The sequence below is a fragment of the Bos mutus genome, chromosome 9 (genome assembly GCF_027580195.1).
Source record: "Bos mutus isolate GX-2022 chromosome 9, NWIPB_WYAK_1.1, whole genome shotgun sequence".
Taxonomy (NCBI): domain Eukaryota; kingdom Metazoa; phylum Chordata; class Mammalia; order Artiodactyla; family Bovidae; genus Bos; species Bos mutus.
The window spans coordinates 42921318-42944408 of NC_091625.1; the positions used below are offsets into that span (position 1 = coordinate 42921318).

A 23091-nucleotide genomic window follows, 5' to 3' on the forward strand; every position below is an offset into this window, starting at 1 on the left:
TATTAGGTTAGATAGGCAAAGGTGAGAAAGCAAAAGTTGATATAGAGAAGGCAGAAAAGCTGTTAGTGACTAAGAAAGCTAAGTGTATATAATGGCCTTTTTGATTAAGCAGGCTCTCAAGTTTAGAGTGGGTATGGTTGGTGAATGTTTTTATTGTTTAAATTGAATTTGTGCACCATTTAGAGGTACTCCAGGTCACTCACTGACAGCTATTGCAGCAAAACATCTTAAAAGGCAGTTTATTTGCCTGAGAGATGAAACATCACTATTAAGCTTGTAAATTGTTTAATAGAATACCATTTTGATCACAGGACAAGAACAGACCTTTTAAAAAATGAAGCTCAAGCCTTCAATTACCATCTGTCTATATGTCAGTAAGTCCCAAAGTAATCTCCATCCCAGTTCACTCCTGAGCTCTGGAGCTGAATATTTTGTTGCTTATTCAATATTTCCATCTGGTGATATCCCACTCATCTCAGACTCAGTACTTATAAGACCAGATATATGATCTTTCTCCCCAGACCCACTCCATTATCCTCTGTCTTCACGAAGGGCACCACCATTCATCCAGATTTTCAAGTCAGAAACTTATGAGTCATCCTTAATGCTTGTTTCCTTCACCACACTTGTCCCCATGACTACCTTACTCCATCTCCTATATCCTCAGCTTAGCCAGAAATATAACTGGGAGAGAGCAGAGAAAGCAAGTTGGTTTCCTCAGCGCCCTCTTCAGCGGTAGACTATGGTAGTTAAGAACAAACAATAAAAGGCCTCAAATTCTTTATCTTTCCTCCCATCACTTCCCATCAAATGGTATGGATCTATGACTCTTTCCCTTGAACCTCAGTAGGATTGTGAGCCCCTCATTCGATCAGAGTACAGTAGAAGTGACACTACCTGAATTCTCAGTCTGTGCCAGGAAAGGGTCTCTTAGAATACTCACTCTCTTGAAACACTCCCTCTCCCCACTCCCCACCTCAGAACCTAAGCGCCATGAGTGAGAGACTGAATAAGGGCTCCAGTCATCCATCCCAGGTGTGCCTGGTTGATGTATGGGTCAATAAGCCATTTTATTGGAAGTAGATCCCGGGTAGTTCAGCTGTTCTAGCCCCAACCCTCTGGGGCTAGATTCATCCCCAGCTTTTTTAGGTCTTCCCAGCTGAGAGCCCAGACATCATGAAGCAGAGTCAGATCTCTGTTCTCTTCCTGAATTCCTGACCCATAGGATCTGTGATCATAGTAAAATGGTTGTTGGTTTTTGCCACTAATTTTGGGGTTGGTTTGCTATACAGAAATAGATAACTAGACTATAGATCTTTTCTATGTGCTTGTTGTTAAGACAGTGCTGAAAAGATGTTGGGAGGAACAGTATAAATATACTTTCAAAACTTCACTGATTGAATTCTAAGGTTTAGAGAGAAGTCAGTTGCTCTAGTCAGCTCTGGCTGCCATACCAAAATATCACGGCCTGAATTGACTTAAATGACAGAAATTTATTTACTAACAGTTCTGGAAATGAGAAGTCCAAGATGGAGGTTCTAGAAATTTGGTTTCTGATGAGAACTGTCTTCCTGGTTTGCAGATGACTGCCTTTTCACTGTGTGCTCACGTGGTAGAGAGCCCAGCAAGCTCTCTGGTATCTCTCCTTATAAGAACATTCATCCACACTCTTATGACTTCATTTAACCTTAATTACTTCCTTACCCTAAATACACTGGCAGTTAGGACTTCAACTTGTGAATTTTGCAGGGACACATATATCCGGTCCATAAGAAGTCAAGAGCAGTAGCTGGGAGGGAGTTTGGGGGAGAATGGATACATGTATATGTAAGGCTGAGTCCCTTCGCTGTTCACCTGAAACTACCACAACATTGTTGATTGGCTATACCCCAAAACAAAATTAAAAGTTTAAAGTTTGAAAAAAACAAAAAGGGCAATACCTTGTTGATGCCCTCACTGGCCCACCATCGATGGCACAAGCTGCAGTCTAGCTTTACCCCATGCCTCCCGCTTTTGCATGGTCCACAATGTCATCCTCTCCGGCCTGAGCAATTCCTATAACTTCTTCCTTCACCTCCATGTTTACAATTCTCCCATCCACTAGTCTTTCTCCATACCACCAGAGATCTCAAAATGCAAATCTGATGCTGTGGTGCCTTCATCTCAACCCCCAGTAACATCCCATCACTCTGTGGATAAATACTGAAATCCTGAACGTGACCCAGAAAACCCTGCATAATCTGACCCAGTCTATCCCTCCAGACTCTCGTCTTACCATTTGAACCCTCACTGTCTACATATCAGCCCCAAGAGCCTCTCTCCTACCTCAGACTTACCATTCTCTTTTGTATGTGCAGTCCTTGCAACCTACTATGCAATCCTTGTGTACCTCTTTACTTTTACTAAATTATCCCTTATTCATCCTTCCTGTGTCAGCTCCAGTGTCACTTCCTCACGGAAACAGTTCCCGAAAGCCTCAGTCTCAGTCAGGTACTCTTAGTGCTGTTGTCATAAAAGTATGTTCATTTTCCCCATTGAAAGTGTCTCAGTTTGGAGTTACATGTTTATCTGTGTGGTTATGATTGTCTGACTTCCCTTCTAGACTATAAACTATGAATGCAAGGATGCTCTGGTTTTCTCACTGGTGTGAACACCTAAAACAGTGCCTTATATGTAGAAGATACTCAGTAAATAAACGAATAAATGGAGGAAATACAACTGGTTAATCAATGAAATTGCTTTCCACTTTCGCCACTTTTCACCTGTTAAATTCACAAGTAAAACAATTCTACTCAGTGACAAGACAGTCTCAAACTTAGCCGGTCAAGGTACGTATCAGAAGAAACTTTCTGTAAAACAGTTTGCAGAATGTTTAAGAAATTTTAAAATGTTCAGATATGTTTACCTAGTGATTCTAATCATAGACTCTATCTGTGGTAGCCAGCTTCCAAGATGGCCGCCAGTGAGCCACACTGCCTAGTATTCCTTGTCTCACTCCTTCTCATACTGTGCTAGGTTGGTCTGTATGACGAATAGCATACCACAGAAAAGACAGTGTGTCACTTCCAAGATAGGGTATGAACAATTCTGGAACTCCCCTCCTGGGTGTGCTCTTACTCTACTAGATCATTTGCTCTGGGGAAGCCAACTATAATGTCAGGTGAACCACCCTACAGAGCGGCCCAGGTGGCAAGGAACTAACACCGACTGTCAACAACCACCTGAAGGAGCTTGGGCGTGGATTATCCAGCCCCTTTAAGTGACTGTAACCCAAGCTAACAGCTTAACTGCAATCTCCTGAGAAATCCTGAGCCATAACCAGCCAGCTAAGCCATTCCTAGATTCCTGACCCTCAGAAACTCTGAGATAATAAGTGTTTGTTGTTTTAAGATGCTGTGTTTGTGGGTAATTTGTTATGTGGCAATGAATACTCCATCCTAAGGAAAATCTTCTTAAAATGTTTTAGTAGTTTGTTAATGTTGGCATATGCAGACTTTATATAGTATAAACATTTTTCATCTTAAGGAAAGAATTAATTCATGGAAATGCTTTCAGTTGCCAAAGAATGGGAAATCCAATTAAATAGATATAAAAGTAAGGAAACACATTTTACTCTAACTGAACATGCAGAAGCAATCAGGCATCAAGGGACAGTTAACAAGAGAACTCCAGATATCAAGGTTTTTCCTCTCTGTTCTGCTTCCTAGTGTCCTCTTTATTATCAAGCTTGTAGCGGTTTGGCTACAGTAGTCCTGAGTGTGGCTCATCAAGACAGAGCACCTTCCACAGGTGCCACTTTTTTCTGGATCTCTTTCTAGGAGTTCTGCAGTAGATTTTCCTTATGTCTTATTGCCTAAAATTGGACCACATGCCCATTCCTAAATTAATCGTTGGCAACAGCAGTGACTGCCTGAACAAAATTAGGGTTCGTTAATAAGGAGGGAGAGGAAAGTAGATCCTTGATGAATGACGGTCAAGCCTCTCATTTCCCACTGGCTACCACTTTATGTCATCCTGCTCACCTGGAGTATAACTTCACCCTTAATGGATATCCCAGTTGTTGCCCCTCCAGTCCAAACTGCCTCTGAAGCAGCCCATGTGATTGCACATGTAGTCATATAATTTCCTGCTGAAGTCAGTCTCCTAGCACCTAAATAACAAGATACAACCCTCTGGACCTCTTACCTACCTAACTAGTCTTGTCCTTCACCTCCTTTTTCCACTGTCTGCTTCAGCAATATAGAACTAATACTGGTGCCCTAAAGGCATTCATACCTTATTTTCCTGGTTAATTCCAGGTTATTATTCAGAACCAAATTCAGCTAATAGTTCTCACACTGAAGCCTTCCTTGGTAAAACTGGTCACTCCCTTCTCTATACTGTAAGCATAGCTTTCTTTTCATAAAACCAAACTGTTTCCTAAGTATTGTCTTTCTCCCTTGCTGAACTTCTTCTAAAGGTCAAGGGGGAATACCTAATTCTCAAATCTATGATGCCTGGCATAGTAAGCACACACAAAAATTAATTAAATATGCCTGGCATAGTAAGCACACACAAAAATTAATTAAACTGCATCTGCTGCACATTTACATGGTATGTCAAACACCGTCATATACTGTACATCTCAAAGCAAGCCAAGTTTCCCTTTGGTGCTCTTTGCTTATCTCAAAGAATTAATCAATCAGCATTCCCTACTGCCCCTCTAAGCAACCCCTTGGAAGACTATCTGCTGCCCTCTAGCTATTCAAAGCTTTCCCCATCTGAAGGCTACCCCTTGCTGGAGAATTTGAGCTGTCAAGTCTTCCTTCTCCATCCTGACCCTTCTTCATCAGAATCATTCCCATTCATCTCAGCAAGAACTGACTGGTGGGGAGTACAGGAAGGGGCTGGCTAGCCCTAGACCAAAGAATTCCTGACATTTACATTCCCTGACAACCCTGCTCTCTAATGTGTGAGGAAAAGCTTAATACTTTATTATATAGAAGCACTTCTTAAAACAGACTTTAGTTATACACTTATCACATCTTATCAGTTTCTCTCCCATGATTTACATCAGATCAGATCCTCAAGATTCCTGAAAAAAAAATACTATGATATGTACTGTTTCTAATCTTGTTACTTATATGCTTTGGATTCTTGGAACTTTTAATTTATATTATTAGAAGACTTAATTATAGGTTTAAAATTCTTTGTTGATACATCAATGAAACATGTCATTTACTCATATATAAACCTACTTTTTAAACTATTGAAGATATTTTTAAGTATTTCTATTACGTATTAAACAAGATAGAATCTAAGTGCTAATATAATAATGAACATGGAAGTGTCATCATATATTGTTGGCTCCCAGGAAATAGGAGATTCTGTTTTCCCCTTTGCTTCCTTCTTATCCCTAAATTTAGAGAGTCTTTATTAAAATTTTCCTTGCCTTTTTTTTTTTTTTTAAAAAGGCTAGTAGGGACTTTCCTGTTGGTCCAGTGACTAAGACTCTGCATTCGCAATGCAGGGGCCCAGGTTCAATCCTTGGTCAGGAACTAGGTCCAACATGCTGCAACTAAGAGATCGCCTGCTGTCACTAAAACCAGCACAGCCAAATAATATTTTTTTCAATTAGGCTGATAAACATTTTGGCTCTTGTTTAGCTTCTTAAAATAGGTGAAGAGGCTAATTCAAACCAGACATTTAAGATGGTAAAATGTGACGTTAGAGAATGTGATCTCTCACCAAACCCAAATTTATGCTGCATAAATATATTTTAAAGTTAAATTATAAAGGTAGCAGCTTAGTATATGAATCTGAAGTAGGAAGCATAAAACAGGAAATATTTGCATTCTTTCTTTAAAGTACCCTTATCACTCTTCTGAAAGTTTGACTTGGCAGGTTCTGGTTGGGGCTTGGACATCTTCCTGGGTCAGTTAGCTTGCCTTTGTTCTGTGACCATGGACTAGACCTTTAATCCCAAGCAGCAGCCACTTTACAAAATACACTTTGATCTCATGTAAATAGGTATATACAAATGCATTACTACCATTAGGAAAGCAGCTTAAAGTGCATGTCCCGCAGACAGCTCAGCAGCAGAGCAGAGCATTGTGTCTGAGGAAACCCAGTGCCACTATCTTGGGAAACACCTTGCAAGCTTCAGGTTGTGTTTTTGAAACTAGCCTTACTTGAGCAAAAAGGTCAGGTTACAATGAATAAGAGACCTACATTTTAAAATTAATATACTTCAGTCTGACAGTCATTCAGTAGGTATGTTGACATATATTATCTTTCTGAAAAAGAGAAAATCCCATCAACAGTGAATATCAACTGTATGTATCTTCCTTCTGTAAATTGCACAAATGTAAGTTGATGCTGTACGTATATCTGAATCTCATTTACTCTGACTGCATTCATTCATTTCATATCAATTCTATATATCTGATGTATGAAGATACTAATTCAGATATGATTATTAAACCACATCAAAAATTGTGCATTAACTTTTCCTTTGTAATAAAGCATGCTCTCTTAATGTATACATGGCAAGCTGACAGAAATGGATGGAGGGGCTTTGTTTCATTTGTAACCAAGTTCACGACAGGTAGTAATTTAATATTCAGGGAATAAATTTTCTGATTAATTTAGAATGGAATTACTGATTTATGACATGATTAACTTACAATAGCAGATTTCAAAAGACTATACATTAATTATTTCTTGGTTATCTGAATTTGCTGAGTATTTTCAGTGACTGTGTATTATTGCATTAAAAATGTAAAAGTGATGAATAATAAAATGTCAATCACAGTAAGGAAAATATAAAACTGAATCTTTTATTGGAAATCTTCCAAGAATTATTCTGAGATAGAACTCTATCAGATAATTTATCTATTATATTAATATTCACATAGAGATAGATATATAGATGCCATACCTGGATTGTGAGTTTCTTGAGAACAGGCTATTTATTAATAAATATATTCGTATTTATATTACTTTACAAAGAATCTAACTCAGAAACTAAATAAATGTTATATGAATAAATGAGGATGGTATACAAGCCACAAAAAATTAATTTCTTAAATGATAATTTAAGCATTTGAGACCAAGAAATGTAAAATTTTATATTCATTACCCTTTTTTCTTTTTTAGCAGCTTTATTGAGATACATCTTACATATCATAAAATTGTTGTTCAGTCCCTTAGTTGTGTTCAACTCTTTAGGACCCTGTGGACTACAGTACACCAGGTTTCCCTGTCCTTCACCATCTCCTGGAGTTTGCTCAAACTCATGTCCATTGAGTTGGTGATGCCATTCAACCAGTTGGTCTTCTGTCCTCTGCTTCTCCTCCTCCCTTCAATCTTTCCTAGCATGAGGGTCTTTTCTAATGAGTTGTCTCTTTGCAGCTGGTTACCAAAGTATTGGAGCTTCAGCTTCAGCATCAGTCCTTCCAATGAATATTCAGGATTGATTTCTTAGGATGGACTGATTTGATCTCCTTGCTGTCCAGAGGGCTCTCAAGAGTCTTCTCCAACACCACAATTCAAAACATCAATTCTTCTGCACTCAACCTTCTTTATGGTCCAACTCTCACATCCATACATGACTGCTGGATGTAGCTTTGACTGTAGCTTTGACTATACGGACTATACTACAGCTTTGACATATTTTGACTATATGTCAGCAGAGTGATGTCTCTGCTTTTTAATATGCTATCTAGTTTTGTCATAGCTTTTCTTCCAAGGAGCAAGCATCTTTAAATTTCATGGCTGCAGTCACCATCCGCAGTGATTTTGGAGCCCAAGAAAAAAGTTTAACCCATTTCAAAATTACAGTTAGTAATTTTTAGTAACTTTATCAAATAATACAATCATCACCATAAATCAATTTTAGAAATTTTCTCACACACCTCATTAGCTCCCTTATGGCCATTTACAGTTCCCACCCCGGACCAGGCAACCACTAACCTCCATTTCATAAGAATAAAATCATACAGTATGTGGTCTCATGGATGGCTTCTCTCACTGAGCATCGTGCTTTTGAGGTTCATCCATGGTGTAGTGGGTGTCAGCACTTCCTTCTCTTTTTTTGCACAGTAGCATTCCATTGAATAGACATATCTGCTCATTAACTTTTAAATTGTTTAAAAGAACACAAAATTACTTAATGTAACAGATAAACATATTTTTGTTCATTTAACAAGCATTTGTTGAAAGTTAAATATGGCCTAAATGATTAAAAATGGTGAAGGTGACTAACACTATATCCAGTCCTTAAGGAAACAAGCAAATAAGCAGGCATACAATTCATAGAGAATTAAGAACTGTTTTGAAATATGCATAAGGTTATGTTTGTTTAAAGAGGAAAGTATATGTTGGGGGTGTTTGCAAATGCTTCTTAAAGAAGTGATATTTGAACTGGATGTGTTCTATTTACTGGGCACAGAGGCCTGAGGAGGAACAGGCCTGGATTGTTCAGCACAAATGCCAGTATGCTTCTGTCTGGCTTATGTTTTAAAAGGATCACCCAGGCAGCTGGATGAACATTAGACCCTAACCTTGTATGTATTTAATTTCACAAGTGTGGGGGCTTATATGAAGGATTAATTCCTGGAAGTAGGACTGACAGGTCACAGGGCAAATACATTTGTAATTGTGAAAGAAATTACAAAATTTCTATCCAGTTTCCACTCCTACCAGTCATATTTGATAGGTCTGTCTCTTTACAGCCTCACCAACACTGAGTGAAGCCTTAAGGAGATGGAAAGTGTGGGTGTTTTTGATCAGAAGCCCCCAAATCAAGATGTTGTCAGGGTTGCATTCCTTCTGGAGGCTCTAGGGGAGAATCCCTTTCCTTACCCGTTCTAGTCTTCACTTTCATTTTTTTGGTTTGTGGCTTCATCCTCCATTTTTTATCCTTGCTACTTCCCTTTTATGAGGATTCTTTTGACTGCATTAGGCTCATCCAGTTATGGGATAATTCCTCCATCTCCGGGAGTTGGTGATGGACAGTGAAGCCTGGCATGCTGCAGTCCATAAGGTTGCAAAGAGCCAGACATGAATGAGCAACTGAACCAAACTGAACTGAAGATCCTAAGTTTAATCAGAACTGCAAAGTCCCCTTTACCATGTAAGGTGACATTCACAGACTCTAGGGATTAGGATGTGGCTGTCTTTGTGGGGGACCATGATTAGCCAACCATAGGAAGATTTGTCATTCATCTGTGGTAGGAAATGCAAATATTTGATTGGCCAAAAATGTTGTTCAGGTTTTCCTGTTAAGCTGTTATCAGATCAGATCAGTCGCTCAGTCGTGTCCGACTCTTTGCGACCCCACGAATCGCAGCACGCCAGGCCTCCCTGTCCATCACCAACTCCCGGAGTTTACTGAAACTCACATCCATCGAGTCAGTGATGCCATCCAGCCATCTCATCCTCTGTCGTCCCCTTCTCCTCCTGCCCCCAATCCCTCCCAGCATCAGAGTCTTTTCCAATGAGTCAGCTCTTCACATGAGGTGGCCAAAGTCCTGGAGTTTCAGCTTTAGCATCATTCCTTCCAAAGAAATCCCAGGGCTGATCTCCTTCAGAATGGACTGGTTGGATCTCCTTGCAGTCCAAGGGACTCTCAAGAGTCTTCTCCAACACCACAGCTCAAAAGCATCAATTCTTTGGCGCTCAGCCTTCTTCACAGTCCAACTCTTACATCCATACATGACCACAGGAAAAACCATAGCCTTGACTAGACGAACCTTTGTTGGCAAAGTAATGTCTCTGCTTTTGAACATGCTATCTAGGTTGGTCATAACTTTCCTTCCAAGGAGTAAGCGTCTTTTAATTTCATATGGGAAAACCCAAATGACCTTTTTTGGCAAATCCAGTACTTTTCCTTATTGTCTTTTGTCTTCAGTTATTGTCTGTGGTTCTTTTGTTTTTATTTTTACTATGTGGAGTTTATCCTGATAAATTGTGTGAAATGCAGATCAGTGTTGTTTTTCCCAGAAGGTTGTTCAGTTATTCCAGCGCCATTTACTAAAAAGTCCAACTTTTCCCTAAAATATATTAAATTCCTGTGTGTAGTTTGATTCCTGGACTTCCTATTTTGTTTCATTGTTTGTCTGTCTAAAGGTGCACATTTTTAAAAAGTTACTGAGGTTTTATGATGTAATATCTGCTACCTTACTGAATTATCTTTTTGCTTTAGTAGTTTTTCAGTTGGGTCTCTTGGTTTTCCCCAATATGCAGTTATATTATCTTCAAATAGTGATAAACCCTTCATTTCTAATTTTTATACACCTATCCTTTTTCACCACTTCTATTACTTTGTTAAATAGCCATGATATTGTATTCACCTCTGTCCTGTTCCTTATTTTAGGAAGAAAGGATCATATGTTTCCCCATAAAGTGTTTGCTAACTTTTGGGTGATCATGTGTGTTCATGTGCATGCACACACACACACTTGTCATATTAAAGAAATACACATCTGGAATGAGGGCATTTTTCCCCCCTTATTAAAATAGTTCCTGGGCTTCCCTGGTGGTCCAGTGGTTAAGAATCCACCTTGCAAGGTGAGGGAACCTGGTTCAGTCCCTGGTCCAGGAAGATCCCATATGCAGTGGAGCAACTAAGCCCATGAGCCACTAGTACTGAGCTTGTGCTCTGGAGCCCACTCGCTGCAACTACTCATATGGCTCATATGCTAGGGCATAGCTCATATGCCCTAGAGCCTTTGCTCCACAAGAATGGAGAAGCCACCACAATGAGAAGCCTGCCCATGGCAATGAAAGGTAGCCTCTGCTCCCTGCAACTAGAGAAAACCCTTGTGCAATAACGAAGACCCACCACAGCCTGAAAAAATTAAGTAAATAAATAAATCTTTCAAAAAATAGTTCCTGTTTCTGTAGAAACTTCTTTTATTTATTTATTTGGCTGTCCCGGGTCTTAGTTGCAGCACTTGGGATCTTTAGTTGCAGTGTGCAAATTCTTAGGCGACATTTGGGATCGAGTTCCCTGACCAGGAATCAGACCAGGGCCCCCTGCCTTGGGAACACAGAGTCTTAGCCATTGGACCACCAGGGAAACCCCTAAAAGCTTCATTTTTAGATTAATTTGTGATGGATTAAGCTATCATAATTCAACTATATAGTTCTTTTTTTCTATCCACTATTCAATGTCATGCAATAGTAAAGGCAATAAAAATGCAGCAAGCTTATGAAGTACTATTTTTCTAAAAGGAACAGGAGGCATTTTCATTTTTATTATTGTACTTTTGGTTATGCAGACACTTTAATGATATAAATGTTTATGTCCCCTATAAATCTCACCAGAAATTACTTTTGTTTCTGTTGACTAAGTTGAACAGTCTATAGTAGGATAGAGTACTGGGTACAAGTGGTCCAAAGTAAGATAAAAGACTGTGATAAAAATGCCAGGTCTTAAAAGAGAAACTGGTTTATGCACTAAACATTTTGTGCTTTGGTCTAATATTAACGTGATGTCTGTGTTAAATGACAAAAAGAACCAGCGCTGAGTCACATTATATTTCCCAGCACTGTATACTTTCTGTCCTACATGACAGTTTTGTCATTGTAAGAGATTTTAGAAATTAAAATGGGAAATAGGGTCTTAGGTTATCTTCCTGACCAAAACTGTCTTTCTTGGAATCACAATATTATGATGGTTTTTATGCTCTTGTATCTTGGATGTCATAAGCTGTGTGCAATTTAGGGGATCCTTTCTCATTACAGGAAGGTTCTTCTTTCCTTTAACACTGTGATCTGTCCTGTGACAAATCTGTACTATACACTGTGTAAATGGCTAATAAGTCAATTGCAAACCAACTGAACGTACAAATCTTAGTACTGGTGCTGAAATCTCTTCAGAATAGTCATTGTGATATCAAAGTTTGTTTCAAAATTTGCAACCGTCAAGTGTCAATCAAAACCCAAAGATGAAGCTTTAATGAATTCTCATGCTTTAGGTATGCTGCCTTTTTAGATTTTTTTGGTTCTCTGCTATTTTTACTGTACTGTTTCATTTAAATTTTCTACACACTAACTTCATTTATGTATTTGAAATAGGATTGCAGTATATACATTTAAAAAAACACATATTTTAGTAAGTGCTTTTTTTTCCCATCAAGAATAGAATTTTGTAGAATTCATCTTTAGTATATCTGGAGAGATAATATGGTTTTTATCTAGGCTATTAATATGATATATTAACTTTGTACATTTTAAAATCCATTCTCAAATTTCTAAAATTAAATGCTGTTATTTGTCTGTAATGTTTTATGAAGCAGTCTATGCACTGTTTCTCCCTGTGTGGCTTTTTTGATTATTACACAATAGTAGGTTGCATATTTGTAACTGTTGCTATAAGTGGAACTCTCTTTTTGTTTAAAAGCATATAAAATTGAGAATTTGATCTGACCGATGGTTGAAGATTCCCTTCAGCGTGGTGAAAGAGGTGGGGCTAAATCTGAGGTCATTTTTCAGTGACCTCTCTGTTTAAGTGTTCTTACTGTTTTTTATTTTGTCACCACTTAATGGTGGAAGAAGAAGGATTGCGGTGTGGGCAGCAGGAAGTAAAGTGTTTAGGTTCATTCATCTTTCTGGATTAATGGGTGCTTTCTAGTTAGTTTGAGGTTTCAAAGAAACACTGTGAAATGAGCTTTGTTCTACATATGGCTTCATCATTCTTCTCAGGGAGCTCGCTGCCTAAAGTAGAGCTGTCCACTAGGATAGCCACCAACTCCTTGTACCTGTTGAGTACTCGTAATGTCACTGGTGATATGCTATAAGTGGAAAATACACACTTAGTATAAAAGACTTAGTATAAAAAAGAATATAAAATATTTTAATAGTAATTATGATTATGTATGATTGTATATGATTATTAATATTGATTCTATGTTTTAGTAATATTTTAGATATATAAGGAGATAAAATGTCATTAAGATTAATGCCACCTGTATTTCTTTTCTCTTTTTTAATGTAGCTACTAGCAAATTTTTAATTGCATATGAGGTATATACATTATATTTTTATTTGACATCACTGGTCTAGAGTCAGTAGGTTTGTGTATGCTTACTTAAAGACACTACTGTAATTTTTGTAATGTAAAAAGATGAAATTAAATAAACTACAATTATATCTTCCCTTATACCTTTTTTCTTCTTATGGGAATAAACTTTGTTGAATAGTGTGATTTAATCATACTCCGTTATAATAATGGGTTACCTCCTCTGATTTTTCTGTCTACCTGGTTATAAGAGGATGCAGTTCCTTCATTATGCCCTTGACATTTTAACACAAGTTAAATAGGATTCCTGTATCTTGGAATACTAGCACTTAATTAAGAACTGATACAAATATAGAAGAGTTAGTTTGAAGGTTTAAGTTTCTATTAATATTTTTGCCTTATCCTGTAAGTATATATAGAGAGAAATATAGATAGAGATCTACAAATACATACTTTTTATATCATTTTTAAAATTTGTTTTGTCTGTTTTTGCCATGTGGCTTGTGGAACCATAGTTTTCTGACCAGGGATCTGTCCTGAGTCCCCAGCACTGGAAGCGCAGAGCCCTAACCACTGGACTGCCAGGGAGTTCCCCTAAAGTATATTTTAATAGAAATTCCTTAGTTCAACATAAAATTTGCTTCAACATTTCTTTCATTTTTTTCAATTACCCTAAAAAACAGTTCCCACCTCCTTAGTTCCCTTCAGGTGGAGGTGAGTGTCAACATCCTTCAGTTCTGTCTTGTTGTGATAACCTGAGTGTTTTAAATAGTTCGTTTCTTTTTTAAAAAAAGAAATTATTTGAGTGTGCCAGGTCTTAGTTGCGACTCATAGTATCCTTAGTTGCAACATGCAAACCCTGGGTTGGGGCACGTGGGATCTATTTCCCTGACCAGTGATCAAACCTCGGTCCCCTGCATTGGGAGCACAGAGTCCTAGCCACTGGATCACTAGGGACATCCCAATAGTTCATTTCTTAACACTTGCTCTTCAAAAACCGAAACAATTAAATTACTCCTAAAATCTTTTTAATCTTGGCTTTTGTTGCATTTTTTTAGGAAAATCGTATCACAGATGATATTGGAATATCGACTTGGAAGGAGCAGACTTTTCTCTCCCATGGTGCCTTACTAGCAAAGAGCTGCCAAGCTGCAATGGAATTAGCAAAGCATGATGCTGAGGTTCAGGATATGGCATTTCAGTATGGGAAGCACATGGCTATGAGTCATAAGGTATTTGCACACCATTTCTGTTTTTTCAGTATTTAAATAGCTAAAATGATACACAAGAAGCCTTTTACCATTTAATAAACTGCTTTTATATATCAGAAACTGTTTACTGAGTACATAAAATCTATTGTTCATGGTGATTATTATGTAATATAAACAGTATGATTAGTGAGCACTGCATAATTTTGATAGAAAGCTAGAGCTTACTTAAGCCATATTTGTGATGTTTGTCTTTTCTTACCACCTGAAAGGTTTTTGAAAGAATTATTGCAAATTATTAAATAACATGTAATGTTGCTAGTAACAAAATGCAAGAATATTTGCGTTTTTGTTACAGTTTCCGTATAGTTCCTATGTAAAACATATTGTGGAAAGTTAATGAAATTTAGAAATATATGGAGTAAAATTGAAAGCTTTAATTCCAATAACTGAAATATAAAATGTCTTAAAGGAGGGAGGTTGAAGAGAGAGGAGATATATGTGTATTTGTGCCCGATGCACATTGTGCAGCAGAAACCACACACTGTAAAGCAGTTATCCTCCAATTAAAAATAAATTTTAAAAAAAGTCGTGTATACCTGTGGTGGATTCATGTTGATATATGGCAAAACCAATACAATATTGTAAAGTTAAAAAATAAAATTAAATTAAAAAAAAGTCTTGAGATTAGCTGTTATATTGTTATGTCTGTTGCTGCTGCTAAGTCGCTTCAGTCATGTCCAACTCTGTGCGACCCCATAGACTGCAGCCCACTAGGCTCCCCTGTCCCTGGGATTCTCCAGGCAAGAACACTGGAGTGGGTTGCCATTTCCTTCTCCAGTGCAGGAAAGTGAAAAATGAAAATGAAGTCGCTCAGTCATGTCTGACTCTTCGCAACCCCATGGACTGCAGCCTACCAGGCTCCTCCGGCCATGGGATTTTCCAGACAAGAGTACTGGAGTGGGGTGCCATCACCTTCTCCATTGTTATATCTATGTATATGTTATTTTAAATTCCATTTAGTATGTATTTCTTAGATGCTGCTTAAACAGCTCATAAGAAGGGGGAAATATGTAATATTTCCAGATGAGTTTTTATGTACTTTATTAAATCATTGATTAGTTTATTAATATATTAATATAATTTCTAAATACTTAGCTTAAACTTAAAAAGGAAAATAAACTTAAATAAAAAAGGGATATTTTAGGGAAAAACTATTTAAAAAATTTTTTTAAGATTATTGTTAATCATATGAGCTGTTCTTTTGCTTATTACGGTACATTTAAAAACTGTTCCTTAAGCTTTATTTTTCACACTATAATTGGTGCTTTCTGAATATGATTGAAACATGCCAAAGTATATGCATTTACTGATTTAACTCTTTGACTACTCTTTCTAGATAAATTCTGATCTCCTGCCTTTTATTAAAGAAAAGACCGTGACTCCTTGACTTTTAATCTAAACTCAGCTCCTGTAGTCTTACACCAGGAGTTTCTTGGAAGAGATTTGTGGATAAAGCAGATCAGAGAGGTAAAATGAAATTGCTTTTATTTTAGATACCAATAGTATTTAGTTAATTTTAAAACATAACTCATATTTTATGACGATCTAAGAGCAATAGTCATATAGAGCATATAGATCAGTCATATAAGAGCTTATTCATGTAACAGGTAAAATTCTTACTTTATAATATACAATTTTTGAGAGTTAAATGTTAGTTAAAAGTTAGAGACTACAATACTGTATTTTCTTGTTATTTGAGTTTATAGAATACTGTAATACAAAACTAGTGCCTGTGGTGAATGCTAATTAACTCAGATGATTTTTTTTCCTAAAGGCTTTCAAAAATTGGGCTATGGTAATAGCACCACCCTTTAACTGACAGCAATTTCCCATCTGTAGACTCTAGCACAAGCTGCAGAATTCCAGGAGCTCCGTCTGTCAGCTCATTGGGTTATTTTAAAACAATCTTGGACCCTGAATACTCAAGTTCTGAGGCATTATCAAAGAAGAAAGAAAGAAAAAAAAAAGTGTAGTTAAGTAGGAGGAGTTAAGGAACTTGAATTGGGTAAATTTTCTACTTTTGTGTGAGAGAGAGACGGTATGGAAGATGAGAGGAAACTTTTTTGGATTTTTTTTAATCCAGAAACTCTGGTTTTAAAAGTTCTTGGCCTTTTATCCAGAGCTTCATGGAATTTATTTAACTTGGTGGTTCTAATTGATTGGGTTAATCTGAGACACAGCCTGGGGAACCAGGCCCAGTTGAGGTGGAGGTAGATAACATATGTAAAGCAGAGAGAGCAGAGATACCTGCTTTTGGAAAAATAAGATTTTCCCTCTCCCACCTCTCCTCTGTAACAGATCTCAAAATGCCAACAGCCAGCTTAAAATTCCTCATATTCACCAGGTAGAAAACGAGAGGATTCCTTTCTGGAGAAACTGTCAAACTCAGAGGAAAAGCCCTGCAGATGTGGACATTTGGGGCTCCCTCAGTAAACATGCCGTGTCCCTAACCAGCTGCTTTACAGTGAGGTCCAACAGTTGACAAGCCTCGGAGTGTCCAAGGGCACAGAACTATCCAACTGAAGTAGAATAGCTAATAAAGGACCCTTGGGCATTTCAGAGCAGCCTCTGCCGTGAAAGAATGAGTCAAAAGCTAACTGATTAAAAAAAAAAAAGGAAACAGAGACAGTGCAAGGAAAAAACAAAAATTCAAATGTACTGTAATCAATATATTCAGTGAGATAAGATAATAAATCCATGAAATAAGAACAAGTGATATGGTGGGCTTCCCTGGTGGCTCAGTGGTAAAGAATCTGGCTGCCAGTGCAGGAGACACAAGTTCAAACCCTGATCCAGGAAGATCCCACATGCCACAGAGCAACTAAGCCCAGGGGCCACAACTATGAGCCTGTGCTCCGGAGCCTGGGAACTGCAGTTGCTGAGCCCGCACGCCACAACTGCTGAAGCCCGTGTGCTCTAGAGCCTGTGCTCCACGGCAAGAGAAGCCACTGCAATGAGAAACCCACGTGTGGCAACCTGAGAGTAGCCCCCGCTTACTGCAACTAGAGAAACGCCTTCACAGCAATGAAGACCCAGCACAGCCAAAAATAAAGAAATAAATAAAATCATTTAAAATAAAAGGAACAGGTGATATGTAAAATGGGACAATTCAAAAATAAGAAATCAGAATTATAAAGTATAAAAATATGAAAGTAGATTTAAAAAAATCAAATCAGAAGTAGAATAAATAAATAAGAAAATCCCCAGAAAACTGACTAAAAAGACAATAGGAAAATAGAAAAGGTAAGAAAATTAGAGGACCAAATGAAAGATCTTACATCTATGATGAGTCCCAGAAAGAGAAAACTGAAAATGAAGATGAAAAAATTAACAAAGGATTAAAGAAAAGAAAAATTCTAAGAATTGAGGGACCTGAAGGTGTCTCCAAATTGAAATGGTACTCTAAATTATGAATTTTAAAAGACCGACACCAAGTACTATCATTATCAAATTGTGAAACAGTGGGGATAAAGAAGAGATCCTAATACTTCCAGAAAGAAAAAGAAATACCAATGTACAAGGGATCAAGAGTTAGAATTGTCTTAGTGGTGACACTGAAAGCTTCAAGGCAGTGAAGTAATAACTTCAACAGTCAAAGAGAAATTATTTCCAACTTAGAATTTTATGCCAGTCGTACTAGCAAATGTGATATTAAATAAAGACAACTTAAAACAGCATTTCAGAAAACCTCCTAAGCATTTTTTTTTTTTTAGGGAACCGGTTGTATATTCTATCAAGGGAGTAACCAAAAAAGAAAAAGGCATGGAGTTTAGGAACTAGGGCATCAGCCATAGGTGTGAAGTGATAGGTATTCCCAGGACACTGAAAGGAACAGTAATAAACAACAAGAAAGAAGAATGCCAACGATAAGAGCACTTGCTGTGTGCCACCTACCGTTCTAATGAGAAACCTGAGGCAAAGAGAGATTAACTTGAGCGCAGTCACACACCGCTGGCAAGTGACGGAGCCAGTGTGCAAACTCGGGCAGCCGACTACAGGACCCATATCCTTAAATACAGCAGCATGCTATACTATCTCTCCTCCAAGCAAGTCCTCGCTGATGGCTCTGCATCCAAGCCACATTGGAACAAGAGGACAGAGATCTCCAGAAGAAATATCTCTAAGGAAAACATGGAACTGATGATCCCCTAATGTGCTTGGCCATATTGAGAATTTAGGAACTATTAATGACAGGAACATAGAAACTAAGTGTACTAGTTACTACTTTTACCTGACACATTACCCCAAAACTTAACTGCTTAAAAATAACCATTTTAGGGGGCTTCCCTGGTGGTCCAGTGGTTAAGACTCTGAGCTTCCAATGCAAGGGGTGTGGGGTTGATCTCTGGTTAGGGAACTAAGATCCCACATGCTGCATGGCCTGGCCAAAAAAATATAATAATAATAATAATAATAATAACCATTTTATTATGTTCATGGATGGAATTGGGACAGTGCACAGAGGGGATGACTGCTCCATGATGTCTGGGACCTCAGGCGGGAAGACTCACAAGCTGGAGGTGATTCAGTGATGCTGGAAACTGGAATCATTTGGAGGCTCTAGTCACATCTGGCACTTGGGCTGGGCTGTCAAGAAAACAAGGTTTCTTACCAACTCAAGTACTCATACATGCCCCCCCACCCCCCAACTTAGCTTGGCTTCTCACAAAATGGCAGCCTCAGAGTAGTCAGACTACTTACTTGACAACTCAGAACTCCAAACACAGAGCGTTCCTTCCAGCAAACAAGGCAGAGGCTGCATTTTCTTTTATGACCAGCCTCTGGTGTCACCTCTCATTTTCATGGTCTCCTTTGAAAATAATCACAGGCCCCCCCAGAATCAAGGGGAGGCACCCATGTACCTCATCTGTCACTGGTAACAATTTCAATCAGTTTGGGGTCCACTTCTATAAACAGCCACATTAAACATGTGAAATTAAATGAGGCAGTTCTTAGCCATAGTGAAAAAATTTCAATGTATAAGAAAGGAAATATAATCATAATACTTTACATGGCTTAGAGAATAATATTTATATAGCATAAAAATGTGAATACCAAATACTAATTTAAACCAAAAAATACAATCACTGAGGAGAGGGTAAGGGAAAGGAATATGTTTGGTCATATGAGAAATGTAATTATTCCTGTTATCATAATAGAATCAATAGATAATGTCTAAAACTTAAAAATCAAGAAAGAACAGTACTTGAAGATAAAAGAAATAGCCAAAGAGAGGAAAAATGAGACAGACGAGATCTGAAGAGTGCTAGGGTATTTTGTTAGAAGCCTTGCGCTATTTGAGTCTTTAATTACTATACATATGTTTGTTTTTGTTTTTAAACCTTTAGTTTAAGATTTTATATACTTTGCTATAGTAATTGCACTTCTAATAATGTATCCCAGGAAAAATATCATAGATGTGGGCAAGATTTATATATTAAAATATATAGTAAGATACTAATTATAAAAGGAAGAAAATGAAAATTGATCCACTTGAAAATAGAAAAAAGTTAAATGAAGTATAGTACAAAGAAACATTATACAACTATTGAATATTGTATTACAAGGATTGTATTTGTGTGCTTTTTGACAGCTGAACCAAAAATATATATATACAGATGGCGTTAGTAGCTCTAATTGGGTTACATTAGAATACATTGCAGATTTATATACTTTGGTTGAAAAGATCCAGCTAAATATGTTAAATGAAAGCTATGAAGTCTCAGTTGGCTATTCACATATATACATATATAATATATATATGAGTAACACAGGTAAGAATTTTAAAGAAGCTTCACAGAAAAGGGACATATTTAACTCTTAGTGTCTTTGCAAGCTTACAAAGTTGTAAATATAGACTATATGAGAGTCCAGGATTTCCTAAACAGCTGGTGAAATATCCCCAAATCATTATCTTAAACTTGATTTTCAGCTCAAAGGGATATCCTTTCCAAATAGCCTATGCCTTAGGCATGAATTCAGGTAACTTCCCTCATAGCTCAGTTGGTAAAGAATCTTCCTGCAATGCAGGAGACCTGGCTTCGATTCCTGGGTCAGGAAGATCCTCTGGAGAAGGAGATGGCAACCCACTCCAGTATTCTCGCCTGGAGAATCCCATGGACAGAGGTGCCTGGCAGGCTGCAGTCCATGAGGTTGCAAGAGTCAGACACAACTTAGCAACTAAACCACCATCTAGTCATTAACTCTAGTAAATTAACTAGATCTTGTCCAGCGGTCAGTAAACTCTGCTGAGATGAAACCCATGAGCAAACAGGGTTATGTCCATCAACCTAGGTCTCCTGTGATCATCTCTAAATCCTCATCCTTCAGGAAAAACTAGCAGTTTATTACTCACTTCAGGGCTTTTAGGCCCTTCTTATATCTGCATGTCTGAGTCATGAACAGGGTCACAGAAGAAAAAAAGATGAATTCATCTGAAGCAAATAAGAAATGTAAGAAGTTAGTTTCTATCATGCAGGGAACAACATTCCTCAGGTTAAAAAACTCCTTACTTGAGTTTATTTTAATTTTCTAAATTATATTCATGTTTATATAAAGCTGTCTACAATAATAATCTTGTTCTGTGCATATCCCCTAGTCAGAGTTAGGGAACACAATTTGGGTAACACTTGAGAGGGACATTCTATCCTCAATCTCAAGGAGGCTGCTTATTAATCCTGAAATTACTTCTAGTGCTCTCTTTCCAACTTCCTGTGATATTTTTCTCCTCTGCATTTTTATGATACTTTCTTCCCCCAGGTTTTGAATTTTATTGTAAGATTCTTAAGGATAATAGTGAATTTACTTTTGAATTACCAATGATACTTGCATAATGACTCACTTGGAGTAGTCATCCAATTGTGCGTTCTTGCTAAGTCGCTTCAGTTGTGTCCAACTCTTTGTGGACCACCCTATGGACTGTAGCCCTCCAGACCCCTCTGTCTATGGGATTCTCCAGGCAAGAATACTGGGGTGGGTTGCCATGCCCTCCTTCAAGGGGTCTTCCAGACCCAGGGATCAAACCTGTGTATCTTATGTCTCCTGCATTGGCAGGTGGATTCTTTACCACTAAAGAAAGACTATCTTATGTTTCCTGCATTGGCAGGTGGGTTCTTTACCACTACTGCCACCTGGGAATCCCCAGTCATCCATTCAGTTCAGTTCAGTTCAGTCGCTCATTCGTGTCCGACTCTTTGCGACCCCATGAATCGCAGCACGCCAGGCCTCCCTGTCCATCACCAACTCCCGGAGTTCACTCAGACTCACGTCCATCGAGTCAGTGATGCCATCCAGCCATCTCACCCTCTATCGTCCCCTTCTCCTGCCCCCAATCCCTCCCAGCATCAGAGTCTTTTCCAATGAGTCAACTCTTTGCATGACGTGGCCAAAGTCCTGGAGTTTCAGCTTTAGCATCATTCCTTCCAAAGAAATCCCAGGGCTGTATTTGTCAAAAAGTGTGTGTGGTGTAGTCTTCTGGGGACAAAACTGGTGGCAGCTTGTTTTGTTAAATAGAAATAGACAAGGTGGTATTAACAGAAATGGCCCATAGAGGACCAGGATTTGGGAGACCTAGATTCTGGTTTGGGCTTTGCTAGCATCTGTTTCGGAGAAGCGAATGGCGACCCATTCCAGTACTCTTGCCTGGAAAATCCCAGGGACGGAGGAGCCTGGTGGGCTGCTGTCTATGGGGTTGCACAGAGTCGGACACGACTGAAGCAACTTAGCAGCAGCAGCATCTGTTTACCTTAATCACTTTCTTTAACATCTTTTTTATTATTTTTTTGTAAAATGATGGCATTGAACTAGATCATTTCTAAGGTCCCTTTCAACTCTTAAATCCAAGAAATTTCTTTTTTAAAAAACTCTTAAACAGGAAATGTGTTGTAAGAAAAAATATTTATCTGTATTAGAAGCTAAGTACTACCTTTGACACCTTTGAGAAATAGAAACATCTTGCTCCCAGTAATGAAAGACAATTATGATTTCTTATTGTCACATATAAAATTATTTCCCTGCTCTGCTCAGGTAGGTTTGAGTCCCATCTATCTTCAATTTCCTGCTTAGGGAGAGTGAGAATTAATGACTAGACAAGGAAGAGAAGAGGGAATTACATACCCTTAGTGCCCATTCAACATCACTGCAAAGCCAAGAAGCAGAGCACCTCTGAAATTTTTCATATCACTCTATCCAACTCCCCCTCCTCCCCAAGTCTTAAGATTGGATGGCACTCTTCCACTGCAGCCGCAGTGCACACACTATGCACTTCTATAAGAGGCAGTGTAGAGCCCCAAACCAGATCAGAAACAGCTGAAAGATACTTGTTGAGCAATGTCTCCATACTAAATTCTACAGATCCCTCCCTACCTAAATTTTAAATTTAAATTTGTAGCTGCTGAAAAATAATGATCAGGTAGAAATACTGATAGTGAATGGGTGATTCACCCTAGGGAAGTGAAGTCATTACTCAGCTATCATTTTGATTCCTAATAAAAGAAAGTTAGAATCTTTCAGAGAACCACAGAGCTCTGACTCTCTCAGGGACTCCAGGGGCTATTGCAGGTCAGCATGCTTTATTTTTAATGATCCTTCTAGTTTCCTGCTGCCATTACAATAAGAAATAAGAATTATGATAATTTTTTTCTTGGCTATGTCTGAAAGTACTGAAATGTCACTTAGGCTTGTGACATTCTGACACTGTCATAGCCGTCCACAAAATACCTTAAGTGAATACATACGACTGGTACTAAACTATAACTCACTTGTCCCTAGCTATCGTACTTTTTATTCAAAAAATAAAACATTCAAAAAAATTTG

General features: G+C 38.1%; 1 protein-coding gene across 1 annotated transcript in view; it reads left to right on the forward strand.

Annotated features, from left to right (window-relative positions):
- PDSS2 (decaprenyl diphosphate synthase subunit 2) overlaps positions 1-23091 on the forward strand; it is a 275381-nt gene that overhangs the window by 204009 nt on the left and 48281 nt on the right. Inside the window, 3 exon segments of the mRNA XM_005898195.2 lie at positions 14065-14238; positions 15614-15650; positions 15653-15744. Of these exon segments, the coding sequence (XP_005898257.2) occupies positions 14065-14238; positions 15614-15650; positions 15653-15744 (303 nt within the window).